We start from the raw sequence: 17,584 nt of genomic DNA, 5'->3' as shown, positions 1-17,584 counted from the left end.
TTACGAAAGTTCTGTTCGTGATGACTGCTGTCGCCAAGAGGACTTTCCACAGCCTCGTCTAGGGAAGTATGTAAGCGACAACAAGTAAATTCCAATAAATAAATAAATAAGATAAATAAATGTGTGCGTGCAAAACAGTTGTTCTGTATACATCTCCATTTCTTACAGGAGTACACGAAATGGTATTCCTTTTATTTCCTGTTAGTCGTTCTCCACTTGGAATGTTTATAACATCTGCCCACGTCGGTGGAAGGATGAGCACTGTTCAGAGATTAAATGGATTAGTGAATACAGTTGCGCTGCACCATCTTTGATTCTTGCAAGCCATCAGCCGGTATGATGCACTGATCTCTTACATCTCGGTTCCGTTCAGTGGTGTTGGCAGTAGGCGCACCGCGCATTGCACCATGGGATGACACACATAACTCCTTTACGTCACTGAAAGCAACACGTAACGCTTCAGGTTTTGGGCACTTTTTGGCCTCTGACAGAATTGTTTTACAAACCCGAATCCTAACGCAAACCATGATATTTAAAAAACGATATAAACCAGGTTTAGTTCTTAGGGAACACCCCTTCTGCCGAAAAGCAATCAAGACGTAGCTACGTATTGCGGAAGCAGGAAATGCTCCATTGAAGCCGTACCGTGTGCTTACGAGGAAGGGCATGCCCAGATGTATACAATGGATTCGCCTGCCTAGTACGTCTGTGGCTTCGTCTGCGTTTTCCGACGCTGTCCCCCCGCGTTTTCCTCCCTCGCTTACCAAGTGCTCTTCGACCAGGATGCTAAAGGTGTTTGGCGTTGTGGTGCTCGCCGGGCTGGCGCTCGCATGTTTGACATCCTGGTTTTTGGAGAGCTATGATACCGCCTGGCACCCCAAGCGGAGCATCGGCAAACCCAACCACAGTACCGGAGATGGAGCCTGGAGCAGTGCTCCTCCGTATCCCGGGGGAGAGATGGATAACGTATTTTGGTTTGTGCAGGTGAGGTGGTGGTCCATGGTAACGTGATATGATTATCTAGATAGACAAGCTGATTATAACATAAACTCTCGCCCTGTCAGCGAATGTCGCATTTCATACTTGTAGCAACCGTTACGCCAGATAATCATTTCAAACAGAACGGTGAACTGACATGAGTCGAAATGTAGTCTAGGTGGTTGGCTGGTTCTCGGTAGCTAGCTAACTGTACGTATTCTTGTGATGCGCTACCAGGCAAGTCAATTAATAGAGGTAGGGACACAGCTAAACTTAAATGACCTCGATAAATGCGAAGTTTGAAAGAATACTTTGCTAGTTAGCTAACTATTTGGTTATGGTGTCAGTGTAAGAAAACGAAATATAAAGTAACGTCAGTTGAAGCTGTCTGGTACTCTGGTTGACTATTTGGTCTGATGATCGCTGTGAGAGTAAGGAATATGTATTAGTAGTCAGTATTTTTATTTTTAATACTTATCTATGACTGAGAGAAATAATTGATACGAATGCTGTAACCACAGGTGTCGGATATTCACATCAGCCGCTTTCACGACCCCAGGCGTGCTCCTGATTTCGAGAAGTTCTGCACTACCACCATTGGTGTCATTAATCCTGCTCTTGTGCTGGTAACAGGTAACGTTATATAGCTGCCTAATGTAGATGTACCCGTGTGAATATGTTTAAAACGATATGCAGTATCGTAACATACATCATACAATAAACGCAATTACCCCTAACCCTAACACTCCCCACCCCGTCAAAAAATCCCCGTAACACAGGTTTTACTAACCTTTTAGAGTTTTATTTTGCATTTATCCTGGTAAATTTGTTAAATGATAAGGGATTTTTTTTTATTGCAAAGGCTGTATAGAAGAGAACTGGGTTCTCTTTAAATGAGAGAACAGAGATGGAATTGCATTTTTTCTAAATCCTATAAACCCTGATTGGTAGAAGTGTCAGCACTGGAACACTGAACCTTGCAATTAGTTGGACTGGCTAGGATCGAAATTCATGTCTGTTTATCTCTCTCTCCGCCAGGAGACCTGACAGATGCAAAGACGGAGAGCAAAGTGGGCTCCCTGCAACATGAAGTGGAGTGGCAGGCCTATCATAACATCCTGAAGAGGTCCCACGTGCTGGAGCGCACAAAGTGGATCGACATCCGCGGAAACCACGGTGACCACACGCTTTCTCTGTTCATCCTTTCACTAGAGACACTCCCATCCAAGCTGACTGACAGGAGGGTGTAGGGAGTACAATGGGTGCCGGGGCAACAATGCTCAGAACCACACACAGCATGGGTGTTGAGATCTGGCTGTGAGCTTACAATGTAGGAGAAATAACAGTGAAGGGCCGAGAGAAAGCATACTATAGAAATGCAGTTCAGGGTACGGCTCAGCATCTTTCCCAGTTGTTCAATCTGCGGGTCTAGACATATGATCCATTCAGTTTCTGCTTTTTTGCTAACCTCATAATAATATTCACAAGATGCATGGGGAATGAGCCTAAGCTTTGCTGTCCTTCTGCTTTTATTTGGTTCACAGTACAATGAACCAGAGCCTAATATTAAATTAAATGTGAGTTTTCTGGCAATATTGCCAACCTGAAGCACATGCCCAGGGATAAAACATGACATTAAAGAGCTTTTTGACAAACACTGATTTGGTTTAACTACTACATGTTACTGAAATTTTGCTTTAGACAAGTGTATCCCAGAAGTGACCATATGGTTTGATTTGTGCTTCAGACAGGAAAGTGGATTAGGTGGGCGTTTAACCATAATGCAGCAAATAGTATGAGAGATGGGATATATTTCTTTGTGTTGTTATTTTTTGTTGTTTCACTGCTGTCTCCCCTTCCTGCTATTGAATTACAAAAGCTATTAGGCCTGAAATGAGATACTTTTTCTGCCCACGCCCTATCCATGCAATATCATGCTACTGGGAAATCAGAATAACTGCTGAAAATCATCATAGAGGCTAATCCTCCTGACTGCAGCGCAGTACGTCTTGGTTCTTTTGATGCAACAGTGCGATTACAGGCAGTTTGGTGGCCTTAAGGGTTCATGTGCCAGTCTTGGGTTTAATAGCACTCTGGCCCGGATTATTGATTAGATGGGATAGAATACAATGGATGGCCTCCACGTCTGTAGTGCAGATGTTGAAAGACCTGTTTGAGCTGTTTTTCAGACAGTCCTTTTCTGCACAGAAAAACAAGTTGTGCTTGTTTGTCAGCCCTGTTTGCATTTCCGTTTCTTAACTGAAGATGTTATATGGAGATGGAAGTGTTTTATCGCATTTTGAGAGTAATTCTTTAAAACAAACCCTTAAAAGGACTTTAGTAAGTCCTTAAAACAAAAAAAAAAAAACCCCAAAGAAGGAAACTGTGTTCTGGTCTTCAGCTCATGTTTGTTCTCTTTTCTCTCCTCAGACGCATTCAATATAATTTCACTGGAGAGTGTAAATAACTACTACAGGTTAGCATTGACTGTTTCTTTTTTCTTTTTTGCTGATCGTATAAGTACTACTGCTGTAACAGTAACAGTGAGAGTTTCTGTAACAGTTTTAGCCTGTTTACATGTGCTGAGTGTGTATGGCACTTCATGCTGTGGTCAATGCTTTGTTTTTGTTGCTGCTGTCAGGAAGTACTCTGCTATTCAGAAAGCGGGCTCATTCCACTACGTGCATAAGACGCCCTTCGGCAACTACTCCTTCATCTGCGCAGATGCCACACTCACACCAGGGCCCAAACGCCCCTACAACTTCTTTGGCATTCTAAACCAGGTAGGATGCACCCAAGTGCGGCTAAATAGGAAGTTGGAGATGCTTCTTTTTCTCTGTCATCTTGCGAAGCATTAATTTGCATGAGCAGTAAGTAGGGGGACAGAACATGTTAACGACATTAATGTGATATGTGTGTCAGAGCCAGATGGGCAAGTTGGCTACCTTCATGGTGGAGAGCCAAAGCAGCAACCAGTCTATTTGGTTTGGACACTACACAACATCTACCATCATCTCGCCGTTCCCAGGAGTCCGAGAGCTCATGAGGTGAGAGGCTGTGTCGTCTGTCTGTCTCCGTTCATTCACCAGTGTAGCATGTGAAGTCACATTTCCAATTGGTGTTTCATTTTAAATTTGTTGTTACGAATCACAGGTGTTTAGGGACCTTGATTTCATTGAGGTGAAAGGGAATTGTGTCTGTAGTAGGTCTCTTTAGGACCTGATAAGGCCAGATAAGGTTGAGCTAGCCTTTCATGTTGAAGATGAAGAAACGCATTGTTAAAATGGATGGGCTGCTGATAATGTCCCCACTGCTGCCTGTGCAGCTCTGCAGTGGCATACCTGTGCGGGCACCTGCACACGCTGGGGGGGCTGATGCCTGTGCTGCACAGTCGACACCCGCAGGGTACACTGGAGCTGGAGCTGGGAGACTGGATGGATAACCGCAGGTGTGTCATCGCTGCGCTAGGCTACACTCAGTGACACACACACACACGCACAGCATTTTCCACACTAAAATGGTAACACTAATATTAAACAAGGTGGTTTTCTCTCGTACCTAGGTACAGAGTGCTTGCCTTTGACCATGACCTGCTGAGTTTCGCTGACCTGAGGTTTGATGAGTGGCCTGCAGTTCTCATCACCAACCCCAAAGCGGCGCTATACCTGCACCCAGGAGTGGAGCCAATCGGTCGTATCCGGCTATCCACGCACATCAGGTGTCCCCTCTGTGTGTGTCCTATCGAGACCTAAACACCCAGACAGTCCAGATTTCCAGCACCTTTTTGTCTAAGCCACAAAATCACATCCCAATACTAATAATGATGATGATGATGATGATGGTAATAAAAATACAGCAGATCTTCTTATCCAAGGCTTACTTAGATTATTCTAGATTTTACTCTACATATTATCAGTTTATACAGATAAATATTCACTGTCTGAATTCAATCCAAGAACCTGGCTTAAGGAGACAGTGCCAGTCCCCATCTGGGAATTGAACCAACCATCTATGGGTTACAGCCCATGCTCTGAGCTGCTCCACTGCCCACATATGAATCATATTCTCTTGAGCTGTGTGAACACTGTTCCATGGCAGTAACACTTTTGAAGTCACAGAAGCATGGAAAAACGGTGAAAGCATTATCAACCTACTGTGGTCTTGTTCTCTGCGTCCAACAGGATTCTTGCGTTTTCGGAGGCCCCAATCACATCTGTGCACATCAGTGTGGATGGGCACACCATGGGGGAGGGTGTGTCAGTCGGGGGTCCCCTGTATGTGCTGCCCTGGGACCCCTCTCACTACGCCACCGGACTGCACTCAGTCAAAGTTACAGTTGAGGTAAAACCCCCAGGAGACACTTTCTCTGACTTGTGTTTTTAATGTGGTACAGTAGATAACTCTTGTGTCAAACATATGACTCCCTCCATTGTGCGACAACATTAATCGACATTGATTACTATTGTTGCACAATTAAAGGACAGAGAGAAGTCATACGTGCTCAGTGTTTGAGTTTGCTCTTTTTTTATATGCTTTGCTTAGGGATTATCTCTCCCTGCTCCACACCATAGGTATTGTGACAGCATGTGTGTGGACTGCATTGTTGAAGTCACTCAGGAATTGGAACAGTAAAATTGATAAAGTGGTAATTGCTGTTGTGTGTACTCTTTCCCTTCCCTTGTCAGGATGCCATGGGGCGCTCAAAGGTGCAAGAGCAGGAGTTCACTATTGAGGATAGCCTTGCTCTGAGCTTCGGTTTTGTGCAGTCCTTTATCCTTCTGACCGACCACTATATCATGGTACTGCCTCACCCGCGGACACTCATTCAAATATACAAACGCCACTTTTTTACCACCACCATTTACACTAACCGACAGTGGCATACCAAGCACATTAAATGCTCAAAAAGCCCATACTACTGTGCCTTTTTAATCTTCACACTGATGTAAAACCAGGTTCACACACTGCATACCTGCATGAACTCATTTTTCACCCATGCTTAACTCACATCTGCATTATTACCACCAACTATACATTACACGAGAGGATTAGTAACCTTGCTGTGCCTCTGGAGTATGATCACTTATTCTGGCTTTAGGGAATGGGGATCACCCCTCTCTGTATGCGTTATCCACTCAGCCAGCATGCAGGATTGCAGGTCTTTCTTTCCCAGAATCCTCTGAGATGGGGCTGTCCTCTCCCCCCTTTTGTGTCCACAGGCCCGCGTCACTTTCGTGTTTGTAGTGCTGTTGAACATCGCTGTACTGATGGCCTTCAGGTTCCTACGCTTGCCCACTCTGAGAGGTAGGACTCATGCTCTAGGCTCTATTCACATCAGCTGCTCTTGCGCTAAGTGGCCATGTAACAACATCATTTATGTCACAATCTTCACCTCCATTCTGTTGTTTTGCTCTGTTTTTCCAGCGTCTTCAGGGCTCTATTCTCAGGTGTACACGTCCCTGCATCTCATTAGTAAAACGGATTCCTTCTTCTACTCCCTGTTGATGTTCAACCTGTGCACAGCCTTTGGTAAGTTCAGGTGAGAGACTTACTTAACCCTGAGTATATGAACAGGGTCATGTATGTTATCTCTTTCTCTGTCTGATGTAGTTTTGTCAGTGTGCATGTTCATTTCTCTGGAGGAGATGGCTTACACGACTCTCGCGCAGGTCCTTGGTTTGTTGGTGAGGTGATTGATGGACACAGCGGAGCCTGTTTCGCTTTTGGGGTGTTTGTTGATGGACACTTCCTCGAGGGCAGTCTCACATTTGTTGTTGGAGTTGTGCAGGTAAGCAGAAAGCTTGGCGATGAAAGGCGGAAGGGTGGGGGCATGGATTTTTTTCATGAATCCCAGCTGTTATCTCTATTGCCCTATTTTAAGACACATTCAAGTATGTTTTTATGAAAAAAAATTAATGAAACTGTTCTAGGTTAACTTAGAAGCGTGTTGGCTATTGGTTCTTGATGGAGTAATTTCAGAGTCTTAGTACATGTTCTATGATCTCTATAATCTTTCATAAACACTTCACAATAAGGACTTGCTCACATCTTGAGCAAGAGGACGTGCTGTGGAAAACGTAGAGAACGTTGAAAAATGAAACTAATATGAACCATTATACAGTTGGTCAGCAGATGGCAGTAAAGGTCTGAAAACTTCAAGTACTTGCACAATCGGCAGTCAAATGTAGAGTTTCTGTATACGCGTATAAATATATCAAACTGCTTCCAACTAGGATGCCATTTTGTCATCAAAATGTCCGACTTTAACTTAGTGAATGAAGTTCATCAGAGAAGCAACTTTAAGTCCTTTAAAACACTCAAACACCTGGTAAATTAAAGTTCACGAGAGAACCTCTGGTTTTGCTTTGAACAAATACGACAAACACAGTGATGTGACAGGTCGTTTCTGTTGAAACAAATCCACATGCACAAAACAATTTCACTGTCATAAACACTTCATAACATTTTATCAATATTCATGGGAATGCTGATACACACAGCAGACATGGGCAAGGCCTGACGTGGCACTATGCCAAGAGTAGACTGAGTAGACAATGAGCAACAGGTCAACACTCCAGGCAACATATTTTTACTGTTTATTTTAGGATTTAGTTTTTTTGAGAGTATGGTAATGTTTGACTACATTACAATCAAAAAATGAATTCACGTGACAACCAGTCTCAGTATCAGTAAATTCAAGCTTGTTCATTCTTAGCAGAATGTAGCCCTCGGGTACAAAGCCTAGCATGTACAAGATTAACTTCATCTCTATCCTACATGCCTGATTTTGCCAGCTCAGATTTGTTTTTCAGAACTTGTTGCAATTTTACATTAAATCCTGTTGTTTAAAAATGGCACAGCATATGTGCAACATACTGGCATTTTGATCAGCAAATATTTTTTTAAAAAGCATAGAAATTTGTTGATTTCTCATGTAGTATAAATAAAGTTGGTGGGGGATTTACAGTAATTCCTGCTCTAAGGATATGGTACAACCATATACACAACATTTTGGCATTTTGATCAGCAAATAAAAAACATACATTTATTAATTTCTTGTAGTAAACTAGTAGAAAATCTTGTCAGTTTCAAACATAAAATGTATGAAACTATAGTGTAACATTTTCAATGATGGCTGCTGTTGGTTGATTTACACAGACTGAGCCATATGCATGTGAAAACATGCTAGAGCCATTGAGATGGCTTTGCATAAAAGGTTTTAAATATTCATCATAATAAGATATTGGTGTACATAAATCAAGTTCTCATCAAAACATCTTGTCCTGCTGTTGTATTACTGTTGTTTTGTGCAACATCTCTGACTCAATGTTGCATTTTAATGTTGTGAACTGTACTAAAACATCACCTGCCTGAGGAATCGCGGTTGCTGCTCATGTTAAAATCAGTCAGCTTTTGCCACAAAATGGTGTCTGTGAGAAGAACTGGAAGACCATCAGTGTTTGAATTCTGATAACATGGGGATGCCAGCCAAATGCAAAGGCCCCATGCTGTTCCAGCTGGTGCCCATTCTGGATACCAGAACAGAAGGAGGAATTTAGCAGGCTTTCAAACCCAGGCTGATTCTCCTGTTGTGTCCACAGGTGGTCTTCTTCAACATGCCCCTCACCGCTTACCTCAGCTGGAGTCTCCACCTGCGTTGCCGCGGCAGCTCCTTCCGCTCCCACTTCCGCCGTGTCGGCCGTGGGTGGACAGTGGCAGTGCACCTGGGCATGCTGGTGCTGCTGAGCTGGCAGGCCTACTCCTGCTACTTCCTGCTGGAGACGTACGGGCCCCTGGCCTTCTTCCTGTCGCCCGTGCGCACCTGGGCGCTGGGGCTGGGCCTGCTGCTGGTGTACCGGGCCTGGAAAGGGCCCGTCCCGCGCCTCCGTGACGACAGCAAGGCCACCGCGCCATCGTGACATCCGCTCCTCTGCTTGGCTTCTGTTCCTGGCTGTCTTTGTTCTTCATTTTGCCATATCTATTTTTTTTTTCTTAGTTTTGAAGTTTTGAAGATCATTTTATTGGTGCCAATTTTTTTTTTTTATTTTACAACATCTTGTTCCTCTTGCTAGGCAGTAACAAATATAGCAGTGTTGAAGTGTACGTACTGTACTGTATTTGGAGGGACAAAAAGAGAAGTGTGCTCTGTTGCCCCAAAGCCTCTCCAGCTTTTGTCCTGTTTGTTTAGTTGATTAGTCTTGAATGTAAAGTGTGACTTTCAGGGAGGGCCGTGAATTCTTCATGGTGACCCTCTTCATTTAGTCTGCGATGTTCCAGGGTGAAGGGAGGGATCGAGTTTCCAGCTTTGAAGCTCAGTGAACTGCGAACCTGAACTGAAAACTGTGGACAAATCCCAACTACAGGTGGATGTTTTGGATAACGTGGCACCAGGTAGTGGAATGCCTGTGTTTTTCTTAACTTCCTCCTTCTGATTAGTTTGGCTAGTGCTTTCTCAAATATTAACATACTTTGCTTATATTATCTGGGGCCAAGTAGTATTTAGATCTTTATTATAATCACTTGATTCTCTGTTGGTGACTTACATTTCTTTTCCCTGTTGCTGTTTTGGCCATTAACATCCACTGTGCCCCACCCATCCAACATTCTCAAGCTCTGTACACACAAACAACTTAAGCTGAACCTGCACTCACTATGGTTCTGTGCTGGTACATGCATGCATGTGTTTACAGTAAAGAAATGCACTACCTGTGTCCATCCCCATAAACTAATCTTTTTCTTACTGACATCATTGCTAATAGCAGTCCTTTAATGGGGTTCAATGGCACAGTGTACACTGATGTCTCTTTCTTCTTTGTATATCTGCATTAAGGTCACAAAGCATGATGGAAGTTATTTCACTGATGTCACACCTTTGTACAGTTCAAAACTGCACATCTTCAGCCATATCGGTGTACTTTGCGCTGTGTACACTTGGTTAACACGGCCTAAAAACACTAAGCCGTATTAACCTGGGTACTCAGTGCTCTGAGCAAGAGTAAACTTGGGTCTGATGTGGTAGTGTAGTCAGTACTGTGTTCAGGGGGGAAAAAAGATGTGAAACAGTGAATTTGTTCCATCTTTTTAAAGGTGTGTACAAAATCTGTTAGGCATCACCTAAAAGAGCTTCTACAAGGAAGGGGGACAATTGCTAGTCAGTCCCTCTGTTGTTTTTAGACTGGAAGTGACCCATGTGATCCATTGACTGACGTCACATGACAAGTTTCTACCTCTATGGAAATGTATATTCTGTTGTTTTTTCTCCCCACATTTGGAAATATGTAGATGGCTGAGAAGCAGCATGTGACCACCGTGTTTATTGTATCTTTAGCTGAAGTTGTTTGGTTGCAGATCACAATGGGTGTATCTCTGAACATGCAATGTGAGGCATACAGCCAATGGTTTTGCTCTTCCTTCACACATACAATTTGCTGTCTATGTGTCTGGACATTTTGAGATGCATCAGAGGGAATTTTCCCTCTTTCTCTGTACACGAAAACTGAATTGCTGTAGCTGTTGGAATATGCCTTTACAGTCAGTCTACAATGCTGTGTTGATTTATTGTACAGTATAGTTTGAATTTTAGTGATTGTGCATGGTGCTTCCATGAGAAAAGAGTTCCGTATTGTGGTAGAGGGCACTGAGGCATTTTGTAGAGAGTAGTGCAAGTGCTTCCTGACCTACCCTTGTTGCCACTGTGACTGCCAAAGTGAGCTTCATGTTCCTTTATTCAGCATTAACACCAGGATCAGTGTCCCTGTCTCACTGATCTGCAGAAATGTGCACTCTTCAGTTGCTGGTCACTTTCTTCCCCTGGCTTCCTGAGCTTTCTAAGAAATGGGCCCACTGCAAAGCATAAATTTACAACTAGGAGGACAATGTTCAGTGTGGGGTTGTTTTACGAACACTAATATACAGATCAGCATTTTATAACCAAGGAATGCTTCAACATTTCAAGGCACTCTGTATAGATGTGGTATCCAAATTTGTTTGCTTTTGCCCTTATGAGTGACCATACACAGCACTTTTTAACTGGGGTAGTAGCAGGGTTTGGTACAAAGGAATAGTACATGTTGGTTTATTTACTCCCCAGAACTTTTTAAAAGGCAAATAAAGCCAAATAGAACATTTTTCCTCATGACAAACAATGCAAAACAACTAAACTGATTTTTCCAAGTATTGACTTTAGCTGTTTTTTAATGCCTTACACAATATGAATAATTTTGTGTATATAAATAGACTATTTGATTTCTCTTTATTGAGCAATCGCAGGTGATTATTGATTGCATTATAAAAGGTTCACCGTGTTTCTTTTACCTACATGTTGGGTGAATATTTCAGTGAAGCTGTTTGAATCTGCTTTTTATAAGGGTGTACTGCCTTCTGGACTGTATGTAAGTTGTTTAGTTAGGTTTGTTTCAATCCTGCCAATGAAGATAGCGGTTGTTTCTCAGGAATGTGTCAAGACTCAAATATAAGATGGTTTCTTTTCTAGATAGAGTACTTTAGAGGTAGAGTAGCTAGACATTTCCATTCTATAAACTTGTAGATAAATGGTAGTTGATATTCTCTTGACTAAGGGAAACTTTCAGGTTTGCTTGTTTGATAGAGGTGCATAGTATACATAACAGAACACAATCAAGATTTATAGTGGTCACTCTGGTGAGGGGAAAAAATGAATGTTAATGATTTAGTGCAATCCTGTATTGAAATGAGAATATACCTTTGTGATTTATTTATTAATTTTTTTTTTTACATATTTATTGTGATTGTTTTCCTGCCTAAATTAGCCAGTAATGGAAATTCCGACCAATGTATCATTATCCAGTTTGTGTCTGCCTGTGTTATTTGGGCATGCTACACACAGTGGCTGCCATCTTCAACAGAGGGAGTAATGGAAACATAGTCTAGGGCATTTTAGCTAGGGTGAGTACAGAGCTCTGTTCGCCTCCTGTGTAAGGGAAGATTGGATTGTGGCACAGTCATGTGACCCATTCATTTGTGGGCACAAATGTAGCTGCTGTAATGTCTGCTCACTGCCTGCGGCCTGGCTGATCCAGATAGCACAGACTGCAACCATAATGCCTAACAGAAGCACTGCTGATTCAGGAGAGAACTGAGCTTTGTCTCACCAAGGAGATAGCAAAAGTGGAAAGTGTGTACACTTGAAACAAAATGGCAACAACTTTCCCATTTGCCACTGCATTTTAAACATCTGCTGTATGACACTGTCCTGCAGTGTGTGAACCGTGCTTTTGAACACACAAATGAAACCACAAACTCCCATCTATTTACAAAATGTGTGAATTAAATCTTTTTTTAAAATTGACAATTGAGTTGTTTTTTTTCCCAACTATTCATAAACATCAGTCAAACACTCTAACACTGTATATTTAAGTTCACTAAAAGCTGTTTGGATTGAGAGTTACAGGTTGACAATTAGTTACTGAATAACAACTTATCCAAACAAAGTGTACAACTATAGCTCTACTAAAGGGGAACTCTCATAACAGACAGAATGGGAGCTCTCACCCCACAACATATATGGAAGGCCTCTTGTGAGAGCAGCAGTCACTGCTGAAGAATAGGTTTTGGTTCAGTTCAGTCAGAAATCTTCACAATCTGTTTCCCAATGTTACCCCCTGTCATCATGGAACAAAATGCCCCTGCAAAAAACACAAGCCCAATGTGGTTAACAACTGGCCAGTGTGTGGCAAGTCAACATGGATTCAGATAAAATGGGCCACAAATTACAGTTGTCAATGTACACTGCATAAAGTCAAGGCAAGGTTCTACTCATTTAAAAAGCCCAATTTACAGGACTGAAAGCCACTTGAGACGTAGCGTCTTTATCATTGAGGAGGTCTTTGGAAGGGTATCAATAGTGAAAAACCACACTCACCAACAAAATGGGCTAAATTACAAGCAGCTAGAACACCATCTCTAAAAATTACATTTGTTTCAGTAACCTTAAATATCTGACAGGTTTCAGATGGACTGGCAGGCCATTCCAATAACTTGCTGCTTCAAAACAAATACTTTTTTGTCCCCAATTCCTTGTGTACCTTGTGGCTTTTCCAAGTGAGTAACCACTGCCATATTCAATTAATAGCTCTTTTTAGGGGTTAAGGGCATTCATATATGTAAATGTACATAAAGTAAATAAATCCAATGTGATTGTCACTTGTTTGACAGGATTGATGCATACATCATACAGAGAGGAATGCTAGATTGACAACCAAGAACAAACCAGCAAAAATTATCCTAAACTGTATGCAATCATCAAATTTTGTAAACAAAATATTCTCCATGTAAAAGATGTCTTGGATTTAAACAGTAGCTTATTATATCCTTTTTTACCAGTATTGTATTGTATTTACATTGTAAATGTACTACACTTTGCTCAACAGCAACTTAAAACCTTTCTGTTAAATATCAAAATTTATCTGAAGTCTTGTTGGGTCCTGTATCAGCGCAGTGGTCCCTAATTCTACTCTTCTATCCCGAAGTCGAGACCAATGTAGCAAACTGTTAAAATGACCTGAAATTGAACATTTATTTTTCTTCTTTGGAGCAAATATTTTTCATGGTACAACTGATGCAGTCTGTAGGAGTGTCTGAGGGAACATACTGCCTCTAAAGTAACTGTAGTGGCTCTTATCAGAATGCAGTGCCTGTGGCACAAAAAGCATGTACTGTATGATAACTGTGTGTTAAGGAATGCTTACACACACAACAAAAAACATGTCTGTGTGACAAGGATCTGTCTTGCACTCACTTCCCATGTTCTCTATACCATTCACAATGGTCTCTAGCACCTGAAAAAAATGACACAGAAAGACACTTCAGGACTGACAGGAAATAAAATGAATAGAGGAAAAAACAAAACACTCATTATCAAATGCTCATGGTGAGAAGAATCAAATTCAAATCAACAGAATTGTCATGGAAAAATAGCTTACTTTGATCTGTCCTGCCTTCACCCATTGGCTCAGTTGCAGAAGACCAGCCTCATGCTTCTCCATGTAACTGAGCACCATAAACCTTTCCCTGTGTAGGCAAACAATGAATTCACAAGGTTCTTGTGATGAAATGACCAAAGACGACAGAGAGAATGCAAACCACCATGAGTGCACAGCATTTTCATCACATTTAGTAACTTACAAGATGTTCTCATCTAGAGTGATATACAGAGCAGAGACCTCTGTTTTAAAGATGAGTCCCACAGCTCCTCCAAGCCCCAGAGGCTTTAGAGAAAAATAGCTTACCTGGTGATATTTTTGCTGCGCAACAATTCCTGTGTCTCTGTGCTGAGGGGCGGTGGGTAGGCCACATCCTTATTGTACTGGGAAATCTGTCCGCAGAGGATCACGTGGGCGTCTTTGTTCATCTGGATGAGGATTGGACACACGAATGAGGCCTATAACACCCTGCTACCAGAGACACCAAACTAAGACTTGGATGACCTGGCCAATAATTTAATTTCTGCCACAAAAGTTCACCGCACTAGATAATTCTGCAAAAAAACTTAAATAAAAGACCTGTGTGAATGCTAAGCCTGGTGCACCTGTGCTATGACTGTGTCACTGATGGCACCCCCCACGTTGTCAAAGTACATGTCCACTCCATCGGGACAGCTCTCCCTCAGTGCTGTAGAGACGTCCCCCTGGCGATAGTTCACTGCTGAGGAGAAGCCCAATTCGGAGACTAGGACCCTGCACTTCTCCTCTGACCCACAGATGCCCACCACCCTGCCACAGCCATCCAGCTTGCCAATCTAGGGTCAAAAGACATCCAGTTATGACAACAGCCACCACGTGATGCCAAGAAACATTACTCATGTGAACAAAATGGATATTACTCAGCACTTCGTCATACTCATAATTGTCATCATTGCTTACCTGCCCAGCCACTGACCCACAAGCCCCGGCAGCTCCACTGATCACCATGGTTTGATTAGCTCCAGGTTTCAAATGACCCTTTTCCCTCACACCCAACAGGGCGGTGAGACCTGGCATGCCCACCGCACCCAGGAAGTAGGACAGGTGTCCATTCACCAGGTCAGGGTCAAGCTACAAGTAACAGAGTCGTCAATACTATCACTAACGTAACTAATTTCAACAAACGACAATGGTAATGGTGATTACTGCTGCTGGAATAAATTCACCATGTAGTGACTTAATTTATACTCAAAAGCAAACCTAACCAAAACAGTCTAAAAAGGATCATATTTATGGTTACTCAATGGAAATATGGGAATGTGTGTTTATTTTGGACTTGGCTATTTAATTAACTGACTTTAATGAAACCCCTGGGACAAGGTTTTGCCATAACACATCATTCATGGACTTGAATCCTTTACTCAGACTGCACAAATACTGACTTCATCCTCATGTGTGACTGGAATGCAATTCCCTGACCCAAACTACACGTGTTAATTAAATATGGGAGCACATAGTCAAAGAGCTTCTACCTTCTGTAGGCGACTCCCATCCACCACGTCACGAGTTTGCCAACGCCAGTTGAAAGATGTCACAGTGTCCCCCTTTGAAAAAGCATCATGGCGACTGGACTCCACCACTCCCACGCCACCTCCATCCACACACTCTGACAATACCCACGGCGAAAGATAGTCTGCACCCGTGTCCTCGTTCATACGGCACCGCTGCAATGAGTATTTGTTAAAAGTGTTGAAGTTACCACTCCCTTTCCCTGTGACAGAGACAAATCAGCTTTTTGCCATTAAAAAATACTGGCAATCAACTATTTATTTTTCTATCAGAAATTAATTCTACCTAATGAATTTCAACTTTGATTTACAAATTTAATTGCTTAAGTATCCACATACTGCTTGTTACTGATTCTTTCAGTGAGTAAAACAAAATGTTTCATATTTCCAGTTTGCAGTCTGTGTTGAACAAAATATTCTTTAAGTTTACCAGTTTGCTATCCTCTGATTATTTAAGAAATGGAAAATCACACTAAACATGCATGCTTGTTAAATATTTTCAGGGATACATCCTGGTTTGTAGTGAGCTAACAGATTTTGACACCTTATTTTGCGAAGATTAAAATAACAGAAAATCATAAACAGAATATTCATTGCAAAGCCAAGTTCTGGGAATTTAGAGAGGTGGTCTGCTAAATGAAAGAAAAACAGATAGAAGAGGCATTTAGGACGCCTTGCTTAAAGTGCAAAGCCTTCATATTAAGAAATTATGTTCTATATGTTCTATAGTAAATTTTGCTTCCTCAAAAATACAGTGCAATTTAAATATGTGCCAAAAGAAAATATATACCTATAGGTAGCACTGTCAGGGTTTTCAGTTTTACCTAGTTCTTACAATAGGATAGGGGAAACAAAGGGGGAAAAGCCCACCTCTTCCATTTTTGATGACTAGCTGGCTGTTTAGAATGTCAGAAAGACAAATAGAACGCAGCCACCCCCCGAAGACAATGCCCTGCCTTGCCAAACACTGCTGACACAAACAGTAACGTCATTACCTAACGTAGCGCTGGGTAGCTTCTCTCGCTCACTGAAACATATACTTAGCTATTCACAGGCGGCTCACCATGTAGGGGTCGACAGAGAGATACAGAGTCCGTACGCGGACCTCTCCCGGTTTCAGATCTGTCATTAGGGTACTCTCCTCGACACGGAAGTTCTCTGGAACCGGTTCCCCATTTTTCCCTGAGCGAAAACACACATTTTCTTAGCTATATATATCCATAATCAATGGATGAATCTTGAATCGACGTATCGAATAACTTCGGTGCAAAGTGCAACAATAAAATGCATTCTCTCATCGACAATAGCCTACAAGGACATACCAGGTCGCGAATTTAATACTACTCGTAATATCCGTGACATTTTGACACCTTTTTGTTTGTGCAGAGAGACTGCAACAGTTCTTGCGCGATTATTCCAACAATCGTCTCTTCCAAATATCCTGCGAAACGACAATACTGCCGAAGCTTTAGGCTACCGCTTCTCCCTTCCTCCAGTTTTTTTTTTTAATTGAAATGGCTGGCCATATCTGATCTTTCTGTGGCAAGTAGCGCCGCCTCTCGAGTTTGTGGTACAACTGCTCACGTAATCGACTTGAGTTACACTAGTATTAACTACCGTACACTTCGTGTAGCCTATACGCTGTCAATATCTCTATCTTTCCATTTTTTTTTTCGATACTTAAAAAATGCAGGAATAGACTGTCCTTACAGTTCTCGGGTGACTTACGTTTGAAATAAAGTCAACAGACTTCCCATTTCAAATTGCAGACCGTGTAATCAATCAACCTGTGCAAAGGCTAAGTGTTAAGTCTGTGTTAATTGAGAAGGCTATTGAAAACAGGTGGGATAATGAGTGGGGGAGAGGCTGCACAAGGGAGTGAATTCGTCGTTTTCGATGTGTTCGGGTCGTGTGTGCAGGGTTTTCTTTATTTCTTTTGCAGTCGCTAGCCAATTAAATTAGGTGGGATTAATACAGTTGGACCCGTTTTCATCTTTTTAAATAGAAATGCAGCGGTCAGCTTTATTAGTTTTGTTTTGTGGACAAAGGTACGTCTACATTGTTTTCTGAAAACGCTGAAGGGATTTCCCCCTATAACGT

The 17,584-nt window shown here is 42.1% G+C and overlaps 2 protein-coding genes across 5 annotated transcripts; one reads left to right on the top strand and one right to left on the bottom strand.

Annotated features, from left to right (window-relative positions):
- The first annotated feature begins 555 nt into the window (after nt 1-555).
- tmem62 (transmembrane protein 62) lies at nt 556-10,413 on the top strand. 2 transcript variants are annotated; one of them, XM_036542380.1, is made up of 14 exons: nt 556-984; nt 1,500-1,611; nt 2,017-2,154; nt 3,409-3,454; nt 3,620-3,761; nt 3,901-4,025; nt 4,304-4,426; nt 4,541-4,696; nt 5,160-5,319; nt 5,664-5,777; nt 6,198-6,282; nt 6,403-6,507; nt 6,648-6,766; nt 8,580-10,413. In XM_036542380.1, exons 1-14 carry the CDS (start codon nt 667-669, stop codon nt 8,895-8,897), a joined length of 2,061 nt encoding a protein of 686 aa, XP_036398273.1. In that variant the 5' UTR covers nt 556-666; the 3' UTR covers nt 8,898-10,413. The 2 variants fall into 2 exon arrangements, with proteins under 2 accessions (XP_036398273.1, XP_036398274.1); XM_036542381.1 differs by lacking the exon at nt 8,580-10,413 and having other exon boundaries at nt 6,403-6,517; nt 6,648-6,704.
- Nucleotides 10,414-12,387: 1,974 nt separating this feature from the next.
- ptgr2 (prostaglandin reductase 2) lies at nt 12,388-16,974 on the bottom strand. 3 transcript variants are annotated; one of them, XM_036542383.1, is made up of 9 exons: nt 16,807-16,974; nt 16,548-16,666; nt 15,449-15,640; nt 14,877-15,047; nt 14,543-14,752; nt 14,244-14,365; nt 13,938-14,025; nt 13,754-13,793; nt 12,388-12,641 (listed from the first exon to the last, which is right to left on the bottom strand). In XM_036542383.1, the coding sequence occupies exons 1-9, from the start codon at nt 16,844-16,846 to the stop codon at nt 12,577-12,579; spliced, it is 1,047 nt and encodes a 348-aa protein (XP_036398276.1). In that variant the 5' UTR covers nt 16,847-16,974; the 3' UTR covers nt 12,388-12,576. The 3 variants fall into 3 exon arrangements, with proteins under 3 accessions (XP_036398276.1, XP_036398277.1, XP_036398278.1); XM_036542384.1 differs by having other exon boundaries at nt 16,855-16,974; XM_036542385.1 differs by lacking the exons at nt 12,388-12,641; nt 13,754-13,793; nt 13,938-14,025; ... (1 more) ...; nt 14,543-14,752; nt 14,877-15,047 and having other exon boundaries at nt 15,434-15,640.
- Nucleotides 16,975-17,584: the final 610 nt, after the last annotated feature.

Source organism: Megalops cyprinoides, chromosome 12 (genome assembly GCF_013368585.1).
Source record: "Megalops cyprinoides isolate fMegCyp1 chromosome 12, fMegCyp1.pri, whole genome shotgun sequence".
Lineage (NCBI taxonomy): Eukaryota > Metazoa > Chordata > Actinopteri > Elopiformes > Megalopidae > Megalops > Megalops cyprinoides.
Note: the sequence above shows the minus strand (reverse complement) of the source record. Positions and strands in the feature narration are given on the sequence as shown.

Bases quoted from the DNA above. Each gene is read 5' to 3' on its own strand.
- tmem62 (XM_036542380.1), top strand. From the start codon at position 667: ATGCCCAGATGTATACAATGGATTCGCCTGCCTAGTACGTCTGTGGCT. The intron at 4,427-4,540 runs GTGTGTCATCGC...TCTCGTACCTAG, and splicing joins GACTGGATGGATAACCGCAG to GTACAGAGTGCTTGCCTTTG. The intron at 6,283-6,402 runs GTAGGACTCATG...CTGTTTTTCCAG, and splicing joins ACGCTTGCCCACTCTGAGAG to CGTCTTCAGGGCTCTATTCT.
- ptgr2 (XM_036542383.1), bottom strand. From the start codon at position 16,846: ATGTCACGGATATTACGAGTAGTATTAAATTCGCGACCTG. The intron at 16,667-16,806 runs GTATGTCCTTGT...GTTTTCGCTCAG, and splicing joins AGTATTAAATTCGCGACCTG to GGAAAAATGGGGAACCGGTT. The intron at 14,366-14,542 runs GTGCACCAGGCT...ATCCTCATCCAG, and splicing joins GTGACACAGTCATAGCACAG to ATGAACAAAGACGCCCACGT.